The sequence below is a fragment of the Vidua chalybeata genome, chromosome 4, assembly GCF_026979565.1.
Source record: "Vidua chalybeata isolate OUT-0048 chromosome 4, bVidCha1 merged haplotype, whole genome shotgun sequence".
In the NCBI taxonomy this organism is placed as follows: Eukaryota; Metazoa; Chordata; class Aves; order Passeriformes; family Viduidae; genus Vidua; species Vidua chalybeata.
This window is the reverse complement of record NC_071533.1, coordinates 23,850,964-23,872,615: the sequence shown is the minus strand read 5'-3', so window position 1 is coordinate 23,872,615 and position 21,652 is coordinate 23,850,964. Positions and strand designations below refer to the sequence as shown.

At 37.4% G+C, this 21,652-nt stretch overlaps 1 protein-coding gene across 1 annotated transcript in view; it reads right to left on the bottom strand.

Annotated features, from left to right (window-relative positions):
• BANK1 (B cell scaffold protein with ankyrin repeats 1) overlaps window positions 1-21,652 on the bottom strand; it is a 137,178-nt gene that overhangs the window by 59,720 nt on the left and 55,806 nt on the right. Inside the window, exon 8 of the mRNA XM_053941621.1 lies at window positions 17,377-17,573. Coding sequence (XP_053797596.1) covers window positions 17,377-17,573 — 197 coding nt within the window. The remainder of the gene's footprint in view (window positions 1-17,376; window positions 17,574-21,652) is intronic.

The following is a 21,652-nucleotide window of genomic DNA, read 5'->3' as shown; positions in this document are numbered from 1 at the left end:
CCTTGTTGATAAAAAAAAAGGACAGATCTCTTCTGCCACTTTTCAAATCAAATTAAATCTATGCTCTGAAATATATTTCAGCCATGAATACTGAGCTGCTGTCACGCACATCTCTCAAACAAGCATGCTTGAGACATTCTGACAAAACCACTTCCCACATACATAAGCCATCTGAACATATCTGGACCAGCTCAGACTGTGCTGCTAAGATCACCACTATTGTAAAATCTGGAAACACTTACTTAGAAAACATCATCAAGTCCTGTGAAATCAGATTCATCCCCAGCAGTATTTTGACAGTCAACATCAAATATTTTTAGCTGAAACTATCTTCAGTATCACAGCTAATACTGCATTTTAAGAAGGTATAAGTACACAGAGAATCTTCAATAAAGAACCAGGCTCTAATCAGCAAGAGTATTTGAAAAAATGCCAAGTAACTTAAAAATTCGAACACCTTCATGTTCTCTGAGAGCTCTCCTATTCCTTACAAGTTCACCATCATCTTTGCATTGGCTTTACTGAAGCCCTGCATAGTTTTGCTCTCAGCTTAAGACAAATAATTAAATAGGAAAAAAGCCCCAATGAACAAATATGCAACAACTAGGAGTGAAGTTGCTCAACTGGCAATTATTTAAGTATCCAGAGAAAGGCATTTTGTTAAATATTGTTATACAGCAGAGAAAGATAACAGGGCTTTATGGAGAAGACACTCCTTACCAGCTTGTTTGCCTTGGTTGTAATCTCTTATATGGGTGTAAATGAGAGTCACTACTAAAATCTGCCATGAAAGTGCCATAACAAATAATGCTGGTGACTCCATAATGGGATAGTTTACTCTCTTAAAGCCTTACTCTGCTTGCATCAAGTCCTAGTTATTTCTGGTGTTTCAGCATTTTCTGCAACACTCAGAGAAAAGAAAAATTAAAAAATGAGAAAACACAAAGCACTTCACAAAGAACCATTGTAATTTTTTTCTTCCTAAAACCTGTTTTTTTTGTTTTATTTTATTTTTTTTAATTTTATTTTTACAGAAATACATCTGTAGCAGGTTTGTATGCCTAACATCTCAGCTTCTTTAAAAAGTATCTTATAAAGAGGAAATTCTCTGCTAATACATAGGCCTTTCTGGAAAAGTATAAACTAATTCTTTGTAACTGAGAAATTGGTAAAATTTGCTAATGGTAGGCAGATCTCCTGCATACAATAGACTAAAGACAGACCAACTCTGGGAGTAAGGGAAACTAAATTAAAAGAAATATCCAAGGGATTAACTTGATGAATAATAAAGCATAAGGATAATACATTATCACCATCACTAATGTTACAGCATATTACCAATGACTGGCCATAATATGATGCTATATTAGTTAAAATTATTGTGGGTTCAGAACTAAAACCCAGTAATTCTTACCATTAGGCTAAAACCCAGTAATTGGAATTTAAATTCACATCTGTCAAGCTCCTTTTTCTCTCAGCCTCCTCAATTCTGAACCAGTAAATGACCTAGCTATTTCCCCAAACAATTGAATCAGCGACAACTGGTATGCATTCTTCTTATCATAAGATTCTGCAGAACCTCCTCTGTGATTTAGTTCCATTTCTAGTGCCAAGAGTCTTAATAGTCTAGACAAGAAGAGTATGACTCATCTCTGTTCATGAAATGAGTAACCCAGAACAGAGTGGGGAATCCCAACCCCCAAATATGGATTAGCAAGCATCAGATTGGCAAATTCAGATACGCACTGGTCTCTAGACTGGATTAAAAATACACATACTAGCACGTGAAAATGGAGCCAGAAGGAACCTTTTACACAAGCCCCAGCAGCTCTGATACTAACAAATTCCACGATATTACTCTGAAATCCTCAGTAAATGTGCATTCATCTAAGTTTCCAAACTGCTGCAGTATAAAAATCACAAATTCAGTTATGCAATTTATCAGCATCAGAAGAGGGTGGAAAATTTCTGCTGGCTTACCTGCAGGCAATCTTAAATTTTTCTCAGTGTTTGAATGCTGGCCTTTTCCTGTGAGCCCAGACAAGAAGGATTTTCTGAGTGTACGTTACAACATAAGGGAACCTGGTCTGCACAGGTGTGCCCAGATCTATAGCAAACCATTCCTCCCCTCACACAGGAAAAGGAAAAGCAGGAAAAGGACAGGGAGACTCCTCCCTCCATCGCTCCATTGGTAGGAGACATGGTAGATCCACAATATCAGAAATGAAAACCATAACGCTCCTCGAAGTCAAAACCCACTCCTTTATCCTGCAGTTTCACCAGGAAACTGAGAGAGGGATTTGTAACCGCACCAGTTACAAATCTTGAGCTCCTGCTGCAAGAATGCCTGCCAAACTTAATTTGTCTGTTTAGTATGAAATGTATAAACTATACAGTAACAGTTACTGAAACATCTGTGACTGAACCATCAGCTACAGTAAACACCACTTAGAAAGCCCCAATCAAAACATCTTGATAATACTGCAAGATTTGGGAACTGCAAACACAGAAATAGACTTGCACAATCTGCTGCTCCCTGGATCCTTCAAAATTATCCAGAGAAGGAAGAGTGGTGGGGAAAAGCAGAAAAAGTGGCAGGGAAAGAAATTCCTTTCCTTTGCCTTTTTCCCCCATAGACAAGTCAGTTGTGGAATGGAGATTGGACAGTGATAACCTCTCCTCAAGCTCCTCTCAAGCAGCCTGACCTCTCAACAACTCCAGCCTGTTCACTGCATACTTGACAACACACCAGCCACTTCCTTCAGTTTTGTGAAGAACAGCCTGCAGTTTCTTATGAAAACAAGAGGCGAGGTAACTTGCAAATCAATTTTGGACATGACTCAGAAGCCAAAAAAAGCACAAACTTTTCTCTACTGACTACGTTTTATTGGTCATGAAAGTACAAAAACCAAGGCGGAGCCCTGACATGCTGTTTCCACCAGATGCAAAATATAGAATCCAGGACTAATTTTGTTCAGAAGTACTTCCTTCTGATATTTTGTATATAGATTGCCACTGTTTTTCATCACCTAGATCTAGCTATTCTTTGCTTTTAGATGAAGACATAGCAAATTACAGAATATATAACAAATAATCTACTTGCAAGTGAATAGATAACACTGCTCAGTTGTCACTGAACTTACTCTGTTCCTGTAATGAAGTTGCATATTTTGTGACTGTACACTTAACATAATTAATCTAAAAAATGTTTTCAAACTATCACTATAATACACAGTGGAATTCTTAGAATGAGAATTCTGTAGGTTCTTAAACCACTTACATGTCCACAGATTTTGTGGCAGGGAAAAAGCACAAAGCGAAACTGCACTAGGCAAAACACACCAAAACAAATGCAGAAGTATATCTAGCCTTCATAAGCTTCAAAATAAATTTTACTTCTGCAAAAAACACTTTTTACTTCCTCAGTCCTTCACACCTAGAAGTTTGAAACTTTTCATTTATCTGAGCCCACCTCCACGGGTATCCTTTTTGAATATATTTGATATGCAAACGGGTTTACATGAGTAATTTTAGTTGTACTCATCTCAAGCTGTCCATCTCCAATCTACTAGATTTACAGCAGAACTAAAATCTGAAAGCACACAAAAAATACTGGTTGTCGAATAATGTCTTCATGTCTGCCAGCTTTTAACACCGCAGATTTATCTATAGTGCATAAAATTAATTTTCTGTGTCGTCATGTAAGTGCTCAGGTTTTTTTTAAAGGACATGCACAGGGTACACACATACAGACACAGGAATACCTTGCACTGCTAGCTTCAACAAACTAGAGATAATTTCTTGAGGATATTATGTTTATTTAGCTAAGTGAGGATATGAGGATACAGAAGTTTAATCACAAGACCTGTATGTGAAACAGCTGCTGTTTACCAAGAGAATATTGTATTTCACTCAGAAGATCAGTATGATCAAAAAAGCGTGTCTGCAACAAGAATCAAGAATTTCTGGTAAGAAGACTATTTTCCCCATGAACTCACAAAAAAGAAAGACTTGAATTTTAATTCTGAATTTACCAGTCATGTCTCCTTTGCTGTGAAGCTGGTTAATCTTTCCAGTAATTTTCTTGAAAAACACATTGATTCACTTGGAGAATGTGTTCAGTTGCAAAATTTTTGACAACACCCATACTAGCATACAAAACCAGAACAAAATGCTCCTGTCACTCTTTGTCCATCACTATTAACCACAGAACCCCTCCTTTTTTTTTTTCCTCTCCCCTTTTCTAGGATAGCTGCATTGTTTTCCCAGAGCATTGTCTGCTTTCCTCTCCACAGCCAGACAGACACAACATGTGTCATACAAACAGATTCCTTCTCTTCAGAAATAATGCTCTAATTTGCATTACTTTCCAATGAGGTAACTGCCTAGGTCAAGTGCCCTGTGTTCAAAAAATTATCAGGTCTCTGTGATCTGAACATCAAATCCCTGGCTGCCTTGATATTCCTCCAAGTGTGGCAAACAGACAGAAATAGAGTTGTTTTGGGAGCAGATCACTGCAGCTTGCTATCACAGAAAACGTCAGGTGAAGTGAAGCTATGCTTCTACCTCTGCTCCAGCCATTCCTTCTTTTCCTCTTTTTTTGTGTACTGATAAGCAGTACAAGCAGTATCAGACAGGGTAACCCAAATAATTTCAAAAGAGCAGATTTTCTGCCCTTTTTCCAGGCCTAGAAGCTCTTTCAGGGGTACCTTCCAAGGCTATTATCATTTATGTAATGTATGTAATGTGAACTCCACTGAAGGCATTAAGAGGAGTTACAAAGGGGAACAGAGAAAGAAGTCAGGTCCCATATCTCAAACTAAAAGATACTCTTCTGACATGAAGGTGTAAAACATTTCTCTATGTGGAATAAGAACATGTAAGGCTGAACAACAGCTGTCATGTTCCAATTCCACCAGTCAGCACTACTAAGTCAGAGAAAATTAACAGTAGACTAAAATAGCTTTACATCTTCTTAACATATCCACATATCATGTGTGATTAATACAACAGCATCTTATAAAAACACCATACTTTAATTAGCATACATAATTTAGATAAAGAACAACAAACAAAAGAACTCACATACATAAAAAATCTATGTATACATACAACAAAAGTTCCAGACTTATACTCCCTTTATTTTTCTCAAATCCTAGAAAACACCCTCCCCATTACTTCTGTGCAGAAAATAAAATCTAACAGCCCCAAAGGTGTTCATCCTTTTCTTAATAAGTGCTGCACTACCCTGATTAAGAGAGAAATGAACATAACTTTGACTGAGACAAGAATTGGCAAAGAAGAAATTATAGTGAAAGCACCTGAACTACCACAAGTTTATTGAGGGCTTGGAACTATGGAACAAAGTCATAGCAAGATGCAGTAGTTGTGAATAAATTGATAAACTGAATAGATGTCTAGAATAATCAAAACAATGGTCTACAGTTGGTCTACAATGAAAATAGTAATGAGGTCTAACAAAAAAATTACTCACAGGCAAACTGTAGCACTGCCACTTGTCAAAATTATAAAGAATTAGGTAGATGCTCACAAATCCATCATTATTCCATTAACAGATAAAGTATCAGAAGTCTTGGTGTGGGGAAGATAAAACAAAATGATCAATTAGCAACCTAAATTTTAAATAAATAACTTCTGTGAAATAGAATTGATTGACAGATTAGAAATCAGATTAGATTTCTGCAATGATTCCTCCTCCTCCACTAAACCATGGCACAGCCCATGGTTTAGTGTCACATCGACATTTTGCCTTCTGCTCAGAACTGTCCTATCCTTTGCAAATAATCTTAGGACTCTGACATAATCATTCCTTTGCTTTAATTTATTCTTTTTTTGTTAACTTATGCCAGCCCTTTTCATATGAAAGGGTTAGGGAACGAAGTTTTTTTCTGAAGAAGGACTGAAGAACTTTTCTGAAGGAGATTTTCTCCATTCCAAAGTCCTAGTGGCATTGATTGAACCTGTGATGGTTCAGAGGTCTAATACTCCATTTGCTGAGTAGTCTCAAATAATAAGACTGCCACAGTCTGAATAAGTCTGTCAGAGTGCAAAGCACAGTCTAAGACTAAGCTGAAACAGAGGCTGGTTTGAAGATGTCTGACACATGAACATTTTTTTTACCCGCTTCCAGTGTATGAATTTAAAATAATTGTAAAAAGACAGAAGAAGGGGACTGGCAAAATATAAAACATATCTTCACAAGTCACTCTGAAGAAAAATTTAGCTTTTTCACATAATTGGGTTCTCAACAAAATATTATGTTACCCAGAATTATATCTCTTAAAGGATTCTCCCAGAACATAAAGACTTTTCCTGGACAACATTTAGGCCTTTTCCATCTCAAATGAACCAACCACACTCAGCCATAATGTCTAATCATCATGTACAGACTGAAAAAGGAAAAGAGGATCCACCATCACAAAAGAGACAGAGAATTTTGTGTTCCTGCAAACACTATTCAAAATCTGCCCATCACTATTATTATTTTGACTGTTGTTGGTATTGGGATTTTTTGGGTAGAATAAAGTTCTTATGGATGATGTTAAAATAAACTATCCTAGTGTTAACGGGAAAAACTTACAATGAAACTGCATCTCACTCCTCATCCACACCATAGCAAAAAATGTGATTATAATGAGAAAGATAAAGTCCAAATAGAATGACATTTTATTGAGGCAGGTATGTTAGATCCTCATGGCTCTGCCCTGTTTCAGAGAATAGCTGAGATCAGAGTAACTGCGAGGCAGATCTAGACTCAGAAGCTTACAAATACACAGGAAGGCACTGCTCTGACATTCACTCCTCTCAGTAGCTACAGACAACAAAATTGTGGAATATCACATGTTAAGTTTGTGATTCAAATAATTCTTCTTCTTCTGTACCCAGACATAATACATGATCTGAATGGGTCAGGGGCAACAATTTTGTTGGGATTTCTGAGCTTAAATTTCCAGTCATTTCTGCAGACCATTGAAGGTGACAGGAACAGAGCATGTCTAATCTCTCTAATTTGTACATTTACCAGTAAACTTCTAACTTTAATATTTTAAAAATTAGTATATTCTGAGCACAAAATGCTTAAAAAAGAGAGAAGCTGGGATAAAAATTTCATATACAGTTCAGCAATTAAGTGTTGATCTACAGGATGACAAATATGGGCAGATTTTTGTAATGTGAGATAATTCCAGTTTTAATTCATAATATCACATTTAACGCATAAAGTTTCATGTATCTGAGCTCTAGGAAAGATCACCATGTACTTTTACATATAAGAAACACTGATATGTGAATATTACATCTAAAGCAACACTCAAAGGATAAAATGAAGAACATCTTTAGAATTACAAAGTGCTAAAAACAGAATTGCAAATTTCATGAGCCAAAGACTAGAACAACTTTGTTAAATCACACTACTGACACCAATTTAGAAAGAGGGATGTTCACATATATTTCCTCTCAATGCTGAGATCAAAAATTGAAGACATCAATAACCATGGAAATATTTACTCACTCAAGGGGCTATTCTAAACCACATTTCTATCCTCTGTACTGTTGTGTTACGAGCTTGGTGTAGTACCAATAGACTCAATAACACTGATAAGACCATTACAACAATCTGTGTACCAAACTAACACAAAACTTCCTGCATTCAGAAAAATCTGTGGATTAATCTAAAGTTACTATCTAAACAAGTAAGCAGTCAACTATCTAAACAATTAACATTTCAATGTTGACTGAATTATAATAAACACAATGCAGCTCCGATGTACTTTATATGCAAACTTGCTTCTTTGTTGTTTTATTTGCTGAAAACCTAGTAGGAAATATCTTTCTCTCTGCATTACACAGTTGCATTTAACATGCATAAAAGAAAAAGAAGTTAAAAGTAAAAACTCTAGTCTTTAATTAATAATCTAGGAAAAATATATGAATAATTCTCACTAATTATGACTGCTTTCAAAATTCTGAAATTATGTGTTCTGGATTTTCCAGAAGAAGAGTTTTTTCTTGTTCTGTATGTGCATGATTAACTCAGCCTCATCCCTGGGTCTGTGTTGTTTAACTGTTATGAAGAGAAGAAAGAATGCAATGCTATAATATTCACTAGCTTTTACAGTTAAAACGTCACTGATTGTGCTGTCAGCGATGAGAAGTGTCCCTGGGACACAGTGGCCAGAATTGACTGTAGATCTATATACCTGTACTAGATTGTGTTACCTTTAAACCCTTTTTCCTTGCAACACAAGACTTTTAATTAATTTGGAAAGCACCTTGCAGTCATATAAAGTCTCCATGGAAACTTTTGTTCAATCCTTTGACCCATTTATATAAGACAGCACAGGCTATCAACTGGCAGCAATTTTAAAAAATATATCCAATTAAAAAGGATCTTTGAAGGTTTGTTTGAATGATCCAGTTAGGAGTCAAACTTACTCTATTACTTCCATGGTGGCACAGATCCTCATGTCTGTTTTCCTCAGTAGCCCAAGGGGGACTTGCTAGTGTCTTCCATATGGCAGAGCCATCTCTGCCATATTCTCTACTTTTATTCTTGGGCTTCTTAGAAAGTTGTATTTATTAACAGCAGATGAACTCACCTGGAATTCAGAAGGCCACAGGTGGCCAACTGCAGGTCCTAAGCAGTTCTTTAATATTTCAAGGATGGCTCCCAAGTCATGTCCCAAGGCTATATAGGAGCAGCAAAATAATCTGAAATCTCAGGAGCAAGTAAAATCATGCCAACATGGCTCTGAAGTTTGGCACCATCAGAGAGTGCCAAGATCCAGTGATGTGCCACACATTCACAGTGAGAGCTGTGGGGAGCCTTTAACAGCTGCCCCAGAGCAACTCCCAAAACTCCAAGTGTAAAGATGAAGATTCTGGCATATGGCTCGTGGGGCTGAGGAGGTCTGCCCATGTCTGCTACATACGCAGCGTAAATTTCAACTACAGTGATTGTGATGGTTATTTAACGTGTATTATAAAGCAATTTATTAACAGTTACATTGGCTTTTTCCCTACAAAAGGAGACATCTTTATATCAATTGCTCAGGTTCTTTTGAGTTTGGTAGGGTGTGGGAACTCAGGAAACATTTTTAAGCTCTCCTCAAACAGAAGAAATAATTATTATTACTAGACACCCTATAGTTCTGGCAATGAAATACTAAATAATTTACTGTAAAACATATGGGGACAGGAAAATCAAAGGCAAAATGAAGAGTGTGCCTTCTGTGCAGGGTCCTCAGACAGAATTATAAATTGAGACCTTGGAGGGCTGTGTTAAACGGAACTAACACTATGCAGGGCAAAGATGGATTTTCTTAGGTAGTTTCCATATAATGGGCTTGGTAGCTTTGAGAAATGGCTTTCCCTGATGGTCATCCTATTGATGTAGAGCCCAAAGACAATTTTTCTAATTAAGCAATAAATTACAGCTGTAGCAAAGCCTGGTAACTCACTATTAGTTCTGTGCAGAGCACTGAAACTTCAGATTGTAAAGGACTTAGCAAACCTCTTGCCTAACTTTGCTCATTAATTCTTGCTTCTTTACCTCATTTTTCTAAGGGCTCTGAGATCAAAACACTTTCTTCAGACCTCACAATGTCACTCAAAATATAGGTGGATTTGGCTCAATTATAATCGCCACAACAATTTTAATAGCTCCTTACCTCTCCTACTCTTCCTTCATTTTCCCCCATGAAATTGAAAGAGCTTTATTACTGTTTTTTTCTCTGTGGTGGTCTTTTTTTTTTATTTGTGTGGTTTTTTGTTTTGTTTTGTTTTGTTTTTTTTTTTTTTTTTTTTTTTTTTTTTTTTTTTTTTTTTTTTTTTTAATTCTGTTTCTTTCCCTTCTGAGGGGCTGGAGAAAGGCATTGCTGATATGAACACATCTTTCTTTGTGCTCAACAACTTGTAAGATATGACAATGTTTGATGCCTCACAGATCACTGGAAGGCTGCCAAAGGGCATATTCCAGATAATCAGGCCGGCAGCACATGCTATGTAAAGGTAAACTTGCTTCATGAGAGCCACACATGTACCTTCAAATTGCTGCAACTGACAGAGGCTAAAACTTGCTTCTAGACTTTCCATTGAAATGCCTCAGTAATCCTTCCTTCTGCAGTAAACTGGCTAGCAGACAGTTTTATAAAACTTCATTTCTTTGCATTGTAAGGGCTTCTGAGACATCTGTATTTAAGGAAGAAGACCTCCACACCTAATAACACACTTAGTGATATCATCAGTGCAGGAAGGTTGACTGAAAGGTGAAAGGAACATCTGTTAAAACAGAAAACTGTGGGGTTTTTCTCCTTGGGAAAATTTCTTGCTTAACTTCATGCAACTGGTTTGTAACTTGGGTAGAGGACTCATGCCCTCATGATGAAAACACACTACATAGTGACTAAAAGTTCTCAACATCTACAAAAATCTCTAGCCTTTTATAAGCTTCCTGTGCTTCTAGCTTTATCAATTTCTAAACAAGCTGAATAGAAAAATGACACCTTGTACACAACAGTATTTCATGTCCAATTTGGTCACTTTCCATGACACAGGTTAGGCAGAAGCAGCTCATTTTCTAAGACATCCTCAAGCTAGTGCACAGTCTTCATCTACTTCAACTTATTTACATCCACATGTGTTTGTAGACACAGAGGCCAGATTTGACACAGGCATGCCACTGATTTCTACAACAACATAACATGGTCACTTATTTTCTCTCTTTCCTATGAAGTATTGCATCTGCATTTTTCATTAATATAAACAGCTTAGCCAAATGTTTTTAGATGTTCAAACAAATTCAGAGCTTAATAATCCAGGTAAATTATAAGAATGGTTCTTTTCAGCCTGTAGAGTACTTCTGAAAAATGGGACACTCCCCATCCCAGCTTCCCAAATGGTCCCCCTAGCCATTTATATTTGCTGATCTCACACCAACAAACAGTCAGAAAAACCTGTGAAAATCCATATTTTAGCTTTTACAATCCTAAATACATTTAAGAACTGAGGTATCATCATGGAATCCTTTTGCGTTTTCTCTACTTCTAATTCACAAGCATTTTGTGTGAAATTCCATTAGTATTCAAGTTTCCATTAAAAATTGTAAAAGTTTTTACTTATCGTGAATTGCAAATAACTGACTTCCACTGTGTCACTGCTATAGTTACAGAATATCAAAAGATGAGACAAAATACCAGACAATTCCTTGGAAAGAAACATTCTCATTCATTCTAAATTATACACAAATTTCAATAGGCATTTTATACAAAAGTAAGGTTTCCAAATCTCCAGTTCCACTTATCATTCTTTTTGCAAGAAGTTTGCAGTCAATTGCATAGTTATTGACAGGAGATGTAATCACAGTTAAGGTGCAAGGTTCTAACCTGAATAAAAGTCAACACAGAAACTTAAAAAATGTGTGTAGTAGTGTAATGGCTGGTTTTTCAAAATGAAAAATCTAGCTTTTCCTCCTTGAAGCCAAAATTTTCTGTGCTCAGTCTGTACCTTATCTCTTCACTAAAGCATAAATTGCCTGACCTCAAAAGGCAGTATATGCTAGCAAGTTTTTATTACAGGGAGCACATCCCTCTGAAAACATAAGAAAAGAGGAAAATGTTGTCACCCAGTAAAACAAATTCCCCAAAACAAATCTTAAAGATAAAACACCAAGACTGGATAATAGCAAGCTTCTCTTAAGAATTTGATTTGTGAATATCCACTCACTAAAGAGTATCAAAGAACACAGTCAGTCACTTACTCATTTCAGCTAGGTACTTTCCAGGGTACCAAAGAATGCGTGTAATTGACATATTGTGGCAAGAATTAAATCCAGCAGGCTTCACCAAGGACTCGCTGGTGGATTAGAAGGAATTTCAGAAACCAGACTAACCCTCTTCTCTGTCACACAGTCTACCAGATATTTGAAAGCAATGAGCCATGGCCCCGTGCAATACGGCAATAGCATTTAAAATAATTAAAGAAATATTGACAACAATCAGATTTATTTAAGATTCTTCATCTTTCTACATGTGATCCTTCCCTGGCAGAAAATTAATAGCTAAGGAAGATGTTGCAAATAGATGTAAAAATCTGTTTCTTGGTGAGGAGCTCTGCCACATTACATAGCCTTTTACAGAAACACAAAGGTAAAAATAAATGGAAGAATAATACTTCTGTGTTCAGAAAGCACTGATCTCTAAGGAGCTTCTAGAACTCCCTAGCAAATTATGAGAATTCTTGATGAAGGGACTCCTGCGGTCTAAAGATTTCCTGTCATTTGGCAATAGTAGCTACAAAGCCAAGTAAGATTCTTTTCACATAAAACAACTGAGACGAAAAGTACCCTCAATTTCCATAACACCCTGTTTTTGTAGACTGTTTTCTATTTCATCAAGCTGAAGATACTTCAAGAGATTCTGTATTCTGGTTTAACCATGCACTTCAAAGTAAGAGATGAAAGGGGAGAGGTGTACAATGATGAATTACTTCTCAAACTACATTTCTGCCCATCCTTTAAGTTTGCTATGATTTATAAAAACATAACTTGGCATTTCAGGAAGAAAAATGTCTTTCCTCCCTCCTCTGCTATCTAAAACATATCTTCCATAAAACAGCCTTTGAGTGAAAATTATGACCAGCTAGCTGTAAGACTGTGCTTCTCTCTGCTACTGAGGGAACTTCTAACAGTAGTGAACTCAGTAACTGAGGGTCTAGGCTTTGCAGGATGTAGCTCAGCAGAGTTAGAATTGCTGTAACTCTCCTTTCTGGAAAGAAAACAAGCTTCTTCTGAACAGCCATGGCAATCTCAATCTACACCTTCCACCAATATGTACAGAATTGAATACCTATTATATTTTCAATAGCTGCCTAAGGGATGCCTCAAAAAGGCAGACAGAAAATGAAGTTAAACAAGAAATCCAGACAGAGTTTTGCTAGTGGCAGAGGAAGAAAATTCTTCTACCAGTCTCCTGTTCTGCTGCAGATTGTCACAGACCTAGTGACAGGGCAAGTTAAAAAAAGTCCAATTGACCTGTCTTTTCTGCCTTAGACTTCTGGTAACCAATTCTGAAATGTCAGAAGGTATTTTAAAAATAAAAATTAATTTGTGCTGTCTCAAATGTATGGTGACAACACAGAATGACCTTTCAGTTTTTATATTTAAATAACATTTATGCCATCCCTAGGAATCTGCTTTAAAGGCTGAAGCCAGCAATCAGAAAGCATTTGCATTAACCAACCAATAAAACACTTTCTGAATTGTGTTTTTTTTGTGATGTATACCACAGTGGTACACAGTAATCTTCCTAGCTATGACACATTCAGCTACACAGCTCTTATTAAAAGAGAGGAGAAATTAGAAACCCCAAGTGCTGGAACAAAGAATTGAGCCCGTGCCAAAGCACAAATGCCTAAACTGGCTACCAGTGTGACCTCCAATTTTAAATGGTCAGGTCACAAATTGAACATACTCCCCCTCCTTACTCACCTAGATGAAAGACGATTTCTAAGCATTATTTTTAAAGTCTTCTTTTGTGTGCTGGATAAGAACATAATTTCAGTGATTTCTTTATAATCTGGAGGTAGAATTTTTACACAGACTTAGAAAGCCACAGCTGGTGGCAAGAAGAACAAGCTCATGTCAAAGCAGCTTTCAGAGACCGAGCATATGCAGAAGGCAAACATCTGAAATAGAGCCCTGATATGCCGGAGAACTACTGTCACTTAACAAGGTACTACCTGTCACAGGTACTGGAACAGCTGACTGCAGATATGTTTTGACCTGTGGCTAATGGCAAGCATTTCCTACTGGCAATTTGAGCCATCAGCTGGATCAACCAAGCCCCAAAGGCTCAAATACAAGGACTCCTGCCAGCATGCCTATCGAATGTCTCTTACTAGTTTTAAATTGGCACACTTGATTCAAGCAATTCAGCCTATAGGCAATTGTGGAAAACATTCAAATACTTGAAGGTATAGAGGAATAAAAAATCAAAAGACTAACAATTCAGGATGTTATTGCAGAATGTTAAGTGTGTCCCTCTTTTATGCTACAGAAGAGGGAATTCCTTTATCTGAACTATAATGAAACATGCAGAAATTAGAAATGAATGCCCATTGTGCTAAAATGCAAAAAATTACAATTTGCTTAATAAACTGCTGGCACATTTGAAACTGAGTTTCATTATAAACACCACTGAAGACTCTTTCAGGCACAGTTTCACCAATTTAGTGCCTTTAATACAAATCTTTCAAGTATTGTAGTGTTCCCTCACCATAGCAGACGTTTTCAAGGGGCATCTGAAAGGCAGAAATTCTGACAGAGAAGGCAGACACTACCATGGTGAAAGCAGAGCTATATACAGGATCCTCATGGGTGTGAGGTTTTAACATTTAATGACCCTGCGCTGCACTTTACGCTGGTACAAAAAGCAGAAAAATCTCCTCTGTCTGCATTCATCCAGCTGAGGAGCATGCCTTGTGATGTGGGATCCTTCCCTTGTGCTTTGCTGCGACACATCAGGAGATCAGTTCCCAGCACAGCCACCAGGCACTCCAGATGTGCCTTCCGTGGCTGTAACACTTCCCACATCGATACTGTCAGTGTCCAGCTGCAGAAAGAGTTTTCCCTTTAAACAAGGACAGGACACTCATGCCATTCAGATGACCCCATGTGAAAGCCAGCCAGCTCCCATGGCTCACCTCTGCCAACAGAGCCCTGAGCACATTTCCATTAAGCCTGCTGGACAGGGAAAGTGGAGGGCCTTAGCAACAAAGCAGCAGCAAATAAAAGCCCGGAGCACTGATCTGCTCAGCAGACACCAAAAAGGGCTGCACAGCCCGCTGGGCTTGAAGGTAGAAAGAGTAGCTGAGTTGTTGCCACTTCATCTTCTGATGCTCTCTCTTATAATCATCTCAGGGAATTCCTACTCCCCTAAGAATTCTCCGGCTCAAAATCACAGTTCTGGGTTTTGTTGTTTTTTTCTCCAGCAAATGAAAGACACTTTGCAGGATTTTAGAAAAATCAAATGGCTGTTTTAATGCATTCATTTTTCTGGAACCTACTGCTCTTTAAGATTGAAGCAATGATTTACTATGTGTATTTTGGGGCTATTCCTTAAAGGAACAACCAAACACAAATAACACTTTTAAAACAGTGTTGCCAAATGCAAAAGTACTGCGTTTTTAATAATAAGTAATGTCAACAGCTGTAATGGGAAGTTCCAGGAACATGGTTAAACTAAATTCTTCTTGGCTCAGAGCCATGCAAATATTTCTTTTCTACATTCCCATCAATTACAGAGGTACAGTAAGTGTTTTTTTGCTTAAGTGCACTATTAGAGGGGACACAAATAAACCATTTTTCTTCCAGTGCTTGGAGCTAACATTTCTATAGTATCATATTACACATTTGGCAGACTTGAAGTATGCTTAGATTTTTACTTGTGTTGCATTAGTAAGTGATGCCATTTGAATCAACTGAAAACAGGTAGTACAACTGCATGTCCTATCCAGACTACACACATTTACAGTGTCCAAAGAGTAGTTTTTACTTGAATACTGGTGTAAATATTCATGCTTGGGAAAGCAGAGAACAATTATTGTTAACTGTTTATGTGCAAACAATAGCAGGCATGTCTCATCAGAAAAGTGTTTTAATGAAATATTACATTATAGAGCTCACCTGCCATTTTAAATATGTGTTTTAGACTGCCGAATTTATACTTAAGACTTTATTAGGGCAATTAATAATCTTATTAATAAAGAAAACCTAACTAGAGGTATGCACACACTTTAAATGCTTTTCAGAGTGAAATAAATCACCCTCACACGCACTGCCTTCCATCACAGACAAGGTCTATCAAAATGTGAAAAGACTGTAGAATTGCAGTGTACTGTCTGTGTATCACCTTAGTCTGCCTGTATCATACATGCTTGTCTTCCCTTGAAGAAGCCCCAAACCAGAGTATGAGTGCATTAGGATAAAAACAAAATAATCTATTTTCTGAAACTTCCAGTTCCATGTGGAGTGCACAACAAAGGGACATCAGAAATTGAGTTCTTACGACACTAGTGTTAAAAAAAAAATGTCCTATGGAATTTATCATTATCAGTAAACACAAAAAATTATCAATGGACACCATGTTTCCAAAATGGTTTGTCATTCATGTTTCAACCCTTCAGCTCATATGATCATCTTAAAAAAGAAGTCAAGGTATTTCACCAAGAGTTAAGTATCACCTTTTTCATATTCTGCCTGTTCTTACCAATCCTTTAAACATAGCTTTACTGGGAGTATCTGACCATGGCTGACAAAGACAGCACCTAGCCAGATACACAGGTAGGGAGTGTAGGGAATACAGTTCCATTCTCTTCAAGCCAAACTGATAAACTCCAAGAACTGAAAAGCCTGACCTTACACATCAGACTGCTACTGTCAGGAGGTTTCTGACCAGTGCAAGGGTGACTGTGGGGCAACTAAAGCAGTTAGAAATTGTTAAATGTAAAATTACTAACATGGTGATCCAGGAAGACAGAATGGTTTTATGGACAGCTTTATGCTGGATGGTAGAGAGGAACACTATTTTCTTGAGTTGAATTTGATTTCAATTGCAGTATCAAAAACTATAGAATTATCATATCTGTACACATTGCAGTTAACACAAAAAGAGATGAAATAGGTTAAAGCTCTCAAATGTCACTATAGTACATTGCTTTTTTACTGCAATTCCGTTAGGTTTTATTTGCAATAATTTGCATGGTAGAACTATGGAGAGACCCTTATTTTACTATTACCTTTCATGTGGAAGGGCAACTATTGCCTCAAACCCCTCCTGCATACCCAGCTGAAGAAATATTTACTCCATCTAAAGGTAATAAAAAATTTATCCTTCAGTAACAGTGGCATGAACAACCATGGCAGGGAAACAACTAATTTTTGCATGGTGAAGAACAGCAGTGTTACGAGAGTTCATAGTCCCTTTTAAAGTGACCTTTAAAGAATTCTTTATCTCCTACTCTAAACAGCTGATCTAGACTACTTACTATATAACCATTGTTTGGGTGCTGAAAGCACCAATCTAACCAGGCCACATAAGGTACTTCTGGCTCACTGCTCTCCTTTCCATTACAAGCCTAAAATTTGAGCAGTGCAAAAGCTCCCATCTTCACCAGCAGTGCACAAAGAAAGTGGCTGTACCCCACTCTGACCCCTCTTTCTGAGACACAAGTACAACAATATTTTCAGACAGAAAGACTACAACATATTAGTCTTTACAAGGAGTGGTGCTATGGGATCTCAGTAGAACAACATCTTAGCCCCCTGGTTGTTGATGACATATGGAAAGCATGTGGACTTACTGACAATTCTTTGATTAATTTTCTTAATTCCTTGTGCCCGTGCTTCTTCGCAATACTTTCTGGATCATCTCCATATTTATTGGTTATTTTGCAAGCCCGTGTGGCCTCAGGACAACTGAGTAGAAACGCTGCAAGTTTCTTCAAGCCAAATCTGGCTGCACAGTGAAGCAGGGTAGGAAATTCTTCCAAATGGCTATCTGTATAATGGAAACAAAGTCTTAAGAAACAGAAATTCTGATTTTATAGAACACCTTCTTCTATAAACATCTTTTGAATATTAGTGCTGTGGAATCACAGTTATCAAGCTCCCAGTATTGAACTAACAGCCAAAGAATTATTTTTTCAATTACCAGTTTTACAGTGCCTATTAATAAAGGAGCCTTTGGTGTAACTGAGAAATCTCATTTTTATCCCGACAGAGGGATTTTAAAGCACTTCAGTTCTACTGAGAAATAAGCTTTCTTGCAAAGGGCAGAAAATTCTACAGCCAAGACAGGCTTTTGCTTAGGTAGAATATTTTTGAGTGGGACATTTTTACAGGTGTATGATGCTATGTTTCGACATTAAAAATAATTTATGAAAATTCACAGTACTACCAGACACTTGGAAAAATTTACTTATCCCTGTAATGAAAAATCAGAGAATTTAAAGATGAATTAGATAAAAGTTTTTAGGATTTATCAGAAATAACATGATACTAATTTCTATCAAAAACCATTTTTACACTGGAGAACTGGGACATTCTGTTTATCATTTCAGCATCTTCCTGTATTTTAACTCTATGAGTGAACACAAGTAACATACAACAACAACCAAACAAGCAGAAAAAAAAAAAAAAAAAAAAAAAAAAAAAAAAAAAAAAAAAAAAAAAAGAGCTCAAGCATAAAAAAATACTCCTCTTTGCATTCATACTCTACTTTCTGATTACTTGTGGTTTGCTGTGTACCAACTGGTCTATAAATCAGCATTGCAGTGTATCTCTTCTCCAAGCATGCACCCAGCCTACCCCAGGCACCATCAACTTTTTGCTCCCTGAGGGTCTTTCCTACCCAGTGCGTGAAGGACTGCTCCCCCTAGTTTGCATTGAGCCTGGCTCCTGCTAGGGCTCCACTGCCAGCCCCTTATTCATCTTATTCCCCATCACTGTCTGCCCTCTGTGCAATTCCAGTGATTTACTCATTCCCATAATTTCTTTCTTGAAAGGCTCCAGTCTAGTTAATTGTGCCCTGTAGAGAACCAGCTCCACCACGCATACTGCTCTCCCCTCAACCTTCTCCAGCTTTACTGTAACTATTTTGAGATGACAGGAGAAGAGTTGCACATGATACTCAACTTTGGGATGAGCCATGTAATCCATGCATTGCCATAATTATGCCCTGGTTTGTTCTCTATTCCTTTTCTAATAATTCCTAATATTTCATTAGCTTTTTGATCTGCTGCCTAGCAACAACTTGATGTTATCATGGAACTGCAGGGTCTGATTCGTGAGCACTAACAGCCTGTTCAAATCCTCTCATTTTGGATGATACCATAAGACTGCTTTTCTTCACTTGCACTACTTTGGTTTTACCTGTAATGAATATCATCTGATATCTGACTGCACAATGACTAAATCCCTCATTCCCCACCCCCCATTAGCCTTTTTCCTTACTACCCCCAACACCTTGTATCACTAACAAAAAAATATTTTTCTCAGTTGCCTGCCTCCCGGTTTTGGTCAGTTATTTGTCCATACCCAGTCAGTTACTGACTTAAGCATGTTTACTGACTCTTAAAAAAAAAAAAAAAAAACTACAAGAAGTTCATGAAGCCAGACTTCACATTACAGAAGACTTATTTTATTAACACTTATATTAGTTTGTCCTGTAGAGATAATACGTTAACCTGCTTCTAGGTCACAGGGTCACCTGAGAAACTGGCTTTGGGCATCAACTCCTGGTTTGGTCACACCTCCTAGTACTAAAAGATGAAATACTGGATTGTTAGAAACCCAGATATTCTACTTTAAAATAGAATACCAGTTAGTCCTGGTTAAAGAATGCCAGTTAGTCCTGGTAATTTCCTTGTGTTCAGCCTGCCTGTTTTTGCAATAACTTCATGGTCCCTTCAACTCCAGACAGTGTTTCCACATGTCTCCCATCCAGGACTACAGCTTAGGAATTTACACAGTTTTTTTCTATCTTTCTTGAGTTTTATTTTATATCCCTGCCATCAGTTGTCCCACAGGTTAGCCAGCACATTTTCAGCCCATAGTGTGTTGGAAGAAGTTATGACTTGTTATGGAAATCTCTTAGCTGCCAGTCTTTAACAAATTTATAATTTTTACATTCTTCTGCATAGTGAAATTTGGCTCATTTGTGTACTTCCCCTGCCCACCCTTTTTGCTCCAGCAGAATCATAATATGGGGGAGAGTAAAATCTTACCCCATCATCAAATATAAGGAACAAGAGCAGTTCTTGGAATAGGAATAGCTAAGTACTGAGAAAAAAATGTTAGGACAATTTTGACTGCATTTTGGACAAAGAATATTCCAGCACGATCCCATTCCAATATTATTTTGACAGTAGGTATTTGAGTGGGCTACAATTTAATCAAAATACCATTAACAACCCTCAACTGATTTTTAAACAAATTTAGTGTTGTCTGACTTTTATTTCCACCAGGCAAAGAAAAATCTAATCAAGAAACTGTAAATACACAGCACCTGTGTAAATCAAGCCACTTGTTTTAGAAGCTTTGGCAGGTTGAACTTTGATCTACAAGAGTATGTGTTGTAGTTTATATTCCCTTGTATTTGCAGCGTGCTTTAAAATCGTTTGGGCCATAATAGGCAATCTTGAAACTACATAGCAGCTAGGGTTTTTGAGACAAGTACATGCTACACAACTACTTTACTCAATATTGCTCAACATTTTAATTAAAGTTCCAAAAACCAGGTCTGATTCTGTCATTTGAAGAACCATCACATTTAGCCCAGAGTATATGCATTTGACTTCTTATTTTTGTCTAGATTTTTCTAAATGTAAGAAAAAATAGGATTCTCTTTAAAAAAAGTGTTCAAACCTGAGCTAATATTTAAAAAAACTTCCACAAATCCTCAAACTGCTTTTCTTAGTACTTATGGGTTTTGCTATTTGTTTTTTCAGATGTCTAGCAATGCAATAGGTACTCTATAGCTTGCACCCAGTTAGGCAACACCTGAAGGTCAAATATAACCAGTAGAAAGAGCCTTAACACTGTATTAATAACATGGTCCAAATGCATTTCCACTCAGACCAATAAAACCCCAAATAAAAGGTTACAAATCTGAAAGGCAATCAAGTCTATATTACCAATGGACTGGATGCTATGATTTCTTCACCAACAGAAAGAGAGGAAGAGTAGGTGGTATTCATAAGCCTGCTTTAGGCAGGTATATACCTGCCTAGAATGCATTTCTGCACTCTTAAGGTAACACAGAACAGAGGCATTCCAAAATCCCTTCAGCTCCTTGCACTTGAGCTGTTTTTCCTGGTCACCACTCAATTCCTCCCTAGCTGAGTTTGATATTCAGGCAGGACTACTACACTTACACACTTTGAACATCACAGGAAACTACATCATTAACAAATGAAATACCTCAGCCAGCTATGGAGGATGGTAAAAAGAAAGAAATCTATAAACCAATTTCCTAAGACAAAATATTTTATATTGCTCCTTGTAGTAAGCAGGGGAAAAAAAGTTTCTTGTCTTTGTTTGCTTTGCAATTGCTTTTTTCTAAATTGGTTGTAGGATTCAGCTGATTCTTAATCTGGATGAAAATAAGTTGCAAAGGCAGGAAAACTTTAAAAGCAACATTGGTGGTATAGTGAGATCTTCTACATAAAACTCAAAAAGGAAATGAATGGTTCAAATGGACAGTTTTAGTCTCTTCTGCTCATGAACCCGAAGCCTGGTGGCATCGAGTTGTGGCACAAGGCAAAAAGTCATTGTGAGGACCCACAGATGACTGAGCTTCACTAACTTCAGACAGTTTTAAATGCTCTGATTTTCAGGCACTCAACTGGCAGCACCCTGCACTCACACAAAGTAGGACACAATCTTCAAGGGCCAAACTTCCCCAGTCTTGCTGATGAACCCTCCCTCAAAGCACTGAGCTCCTTGAGGCTGCCTCAGTACAATTGTTGTCTTGGTAAATACGATATTGACAGTGGAGATGGCCACTGTTGTTTCAGCAACATTTCAGTGACCATTTCTGCATGCAGCTGTGGTACCAGTAATAATAATTAGCTAGTA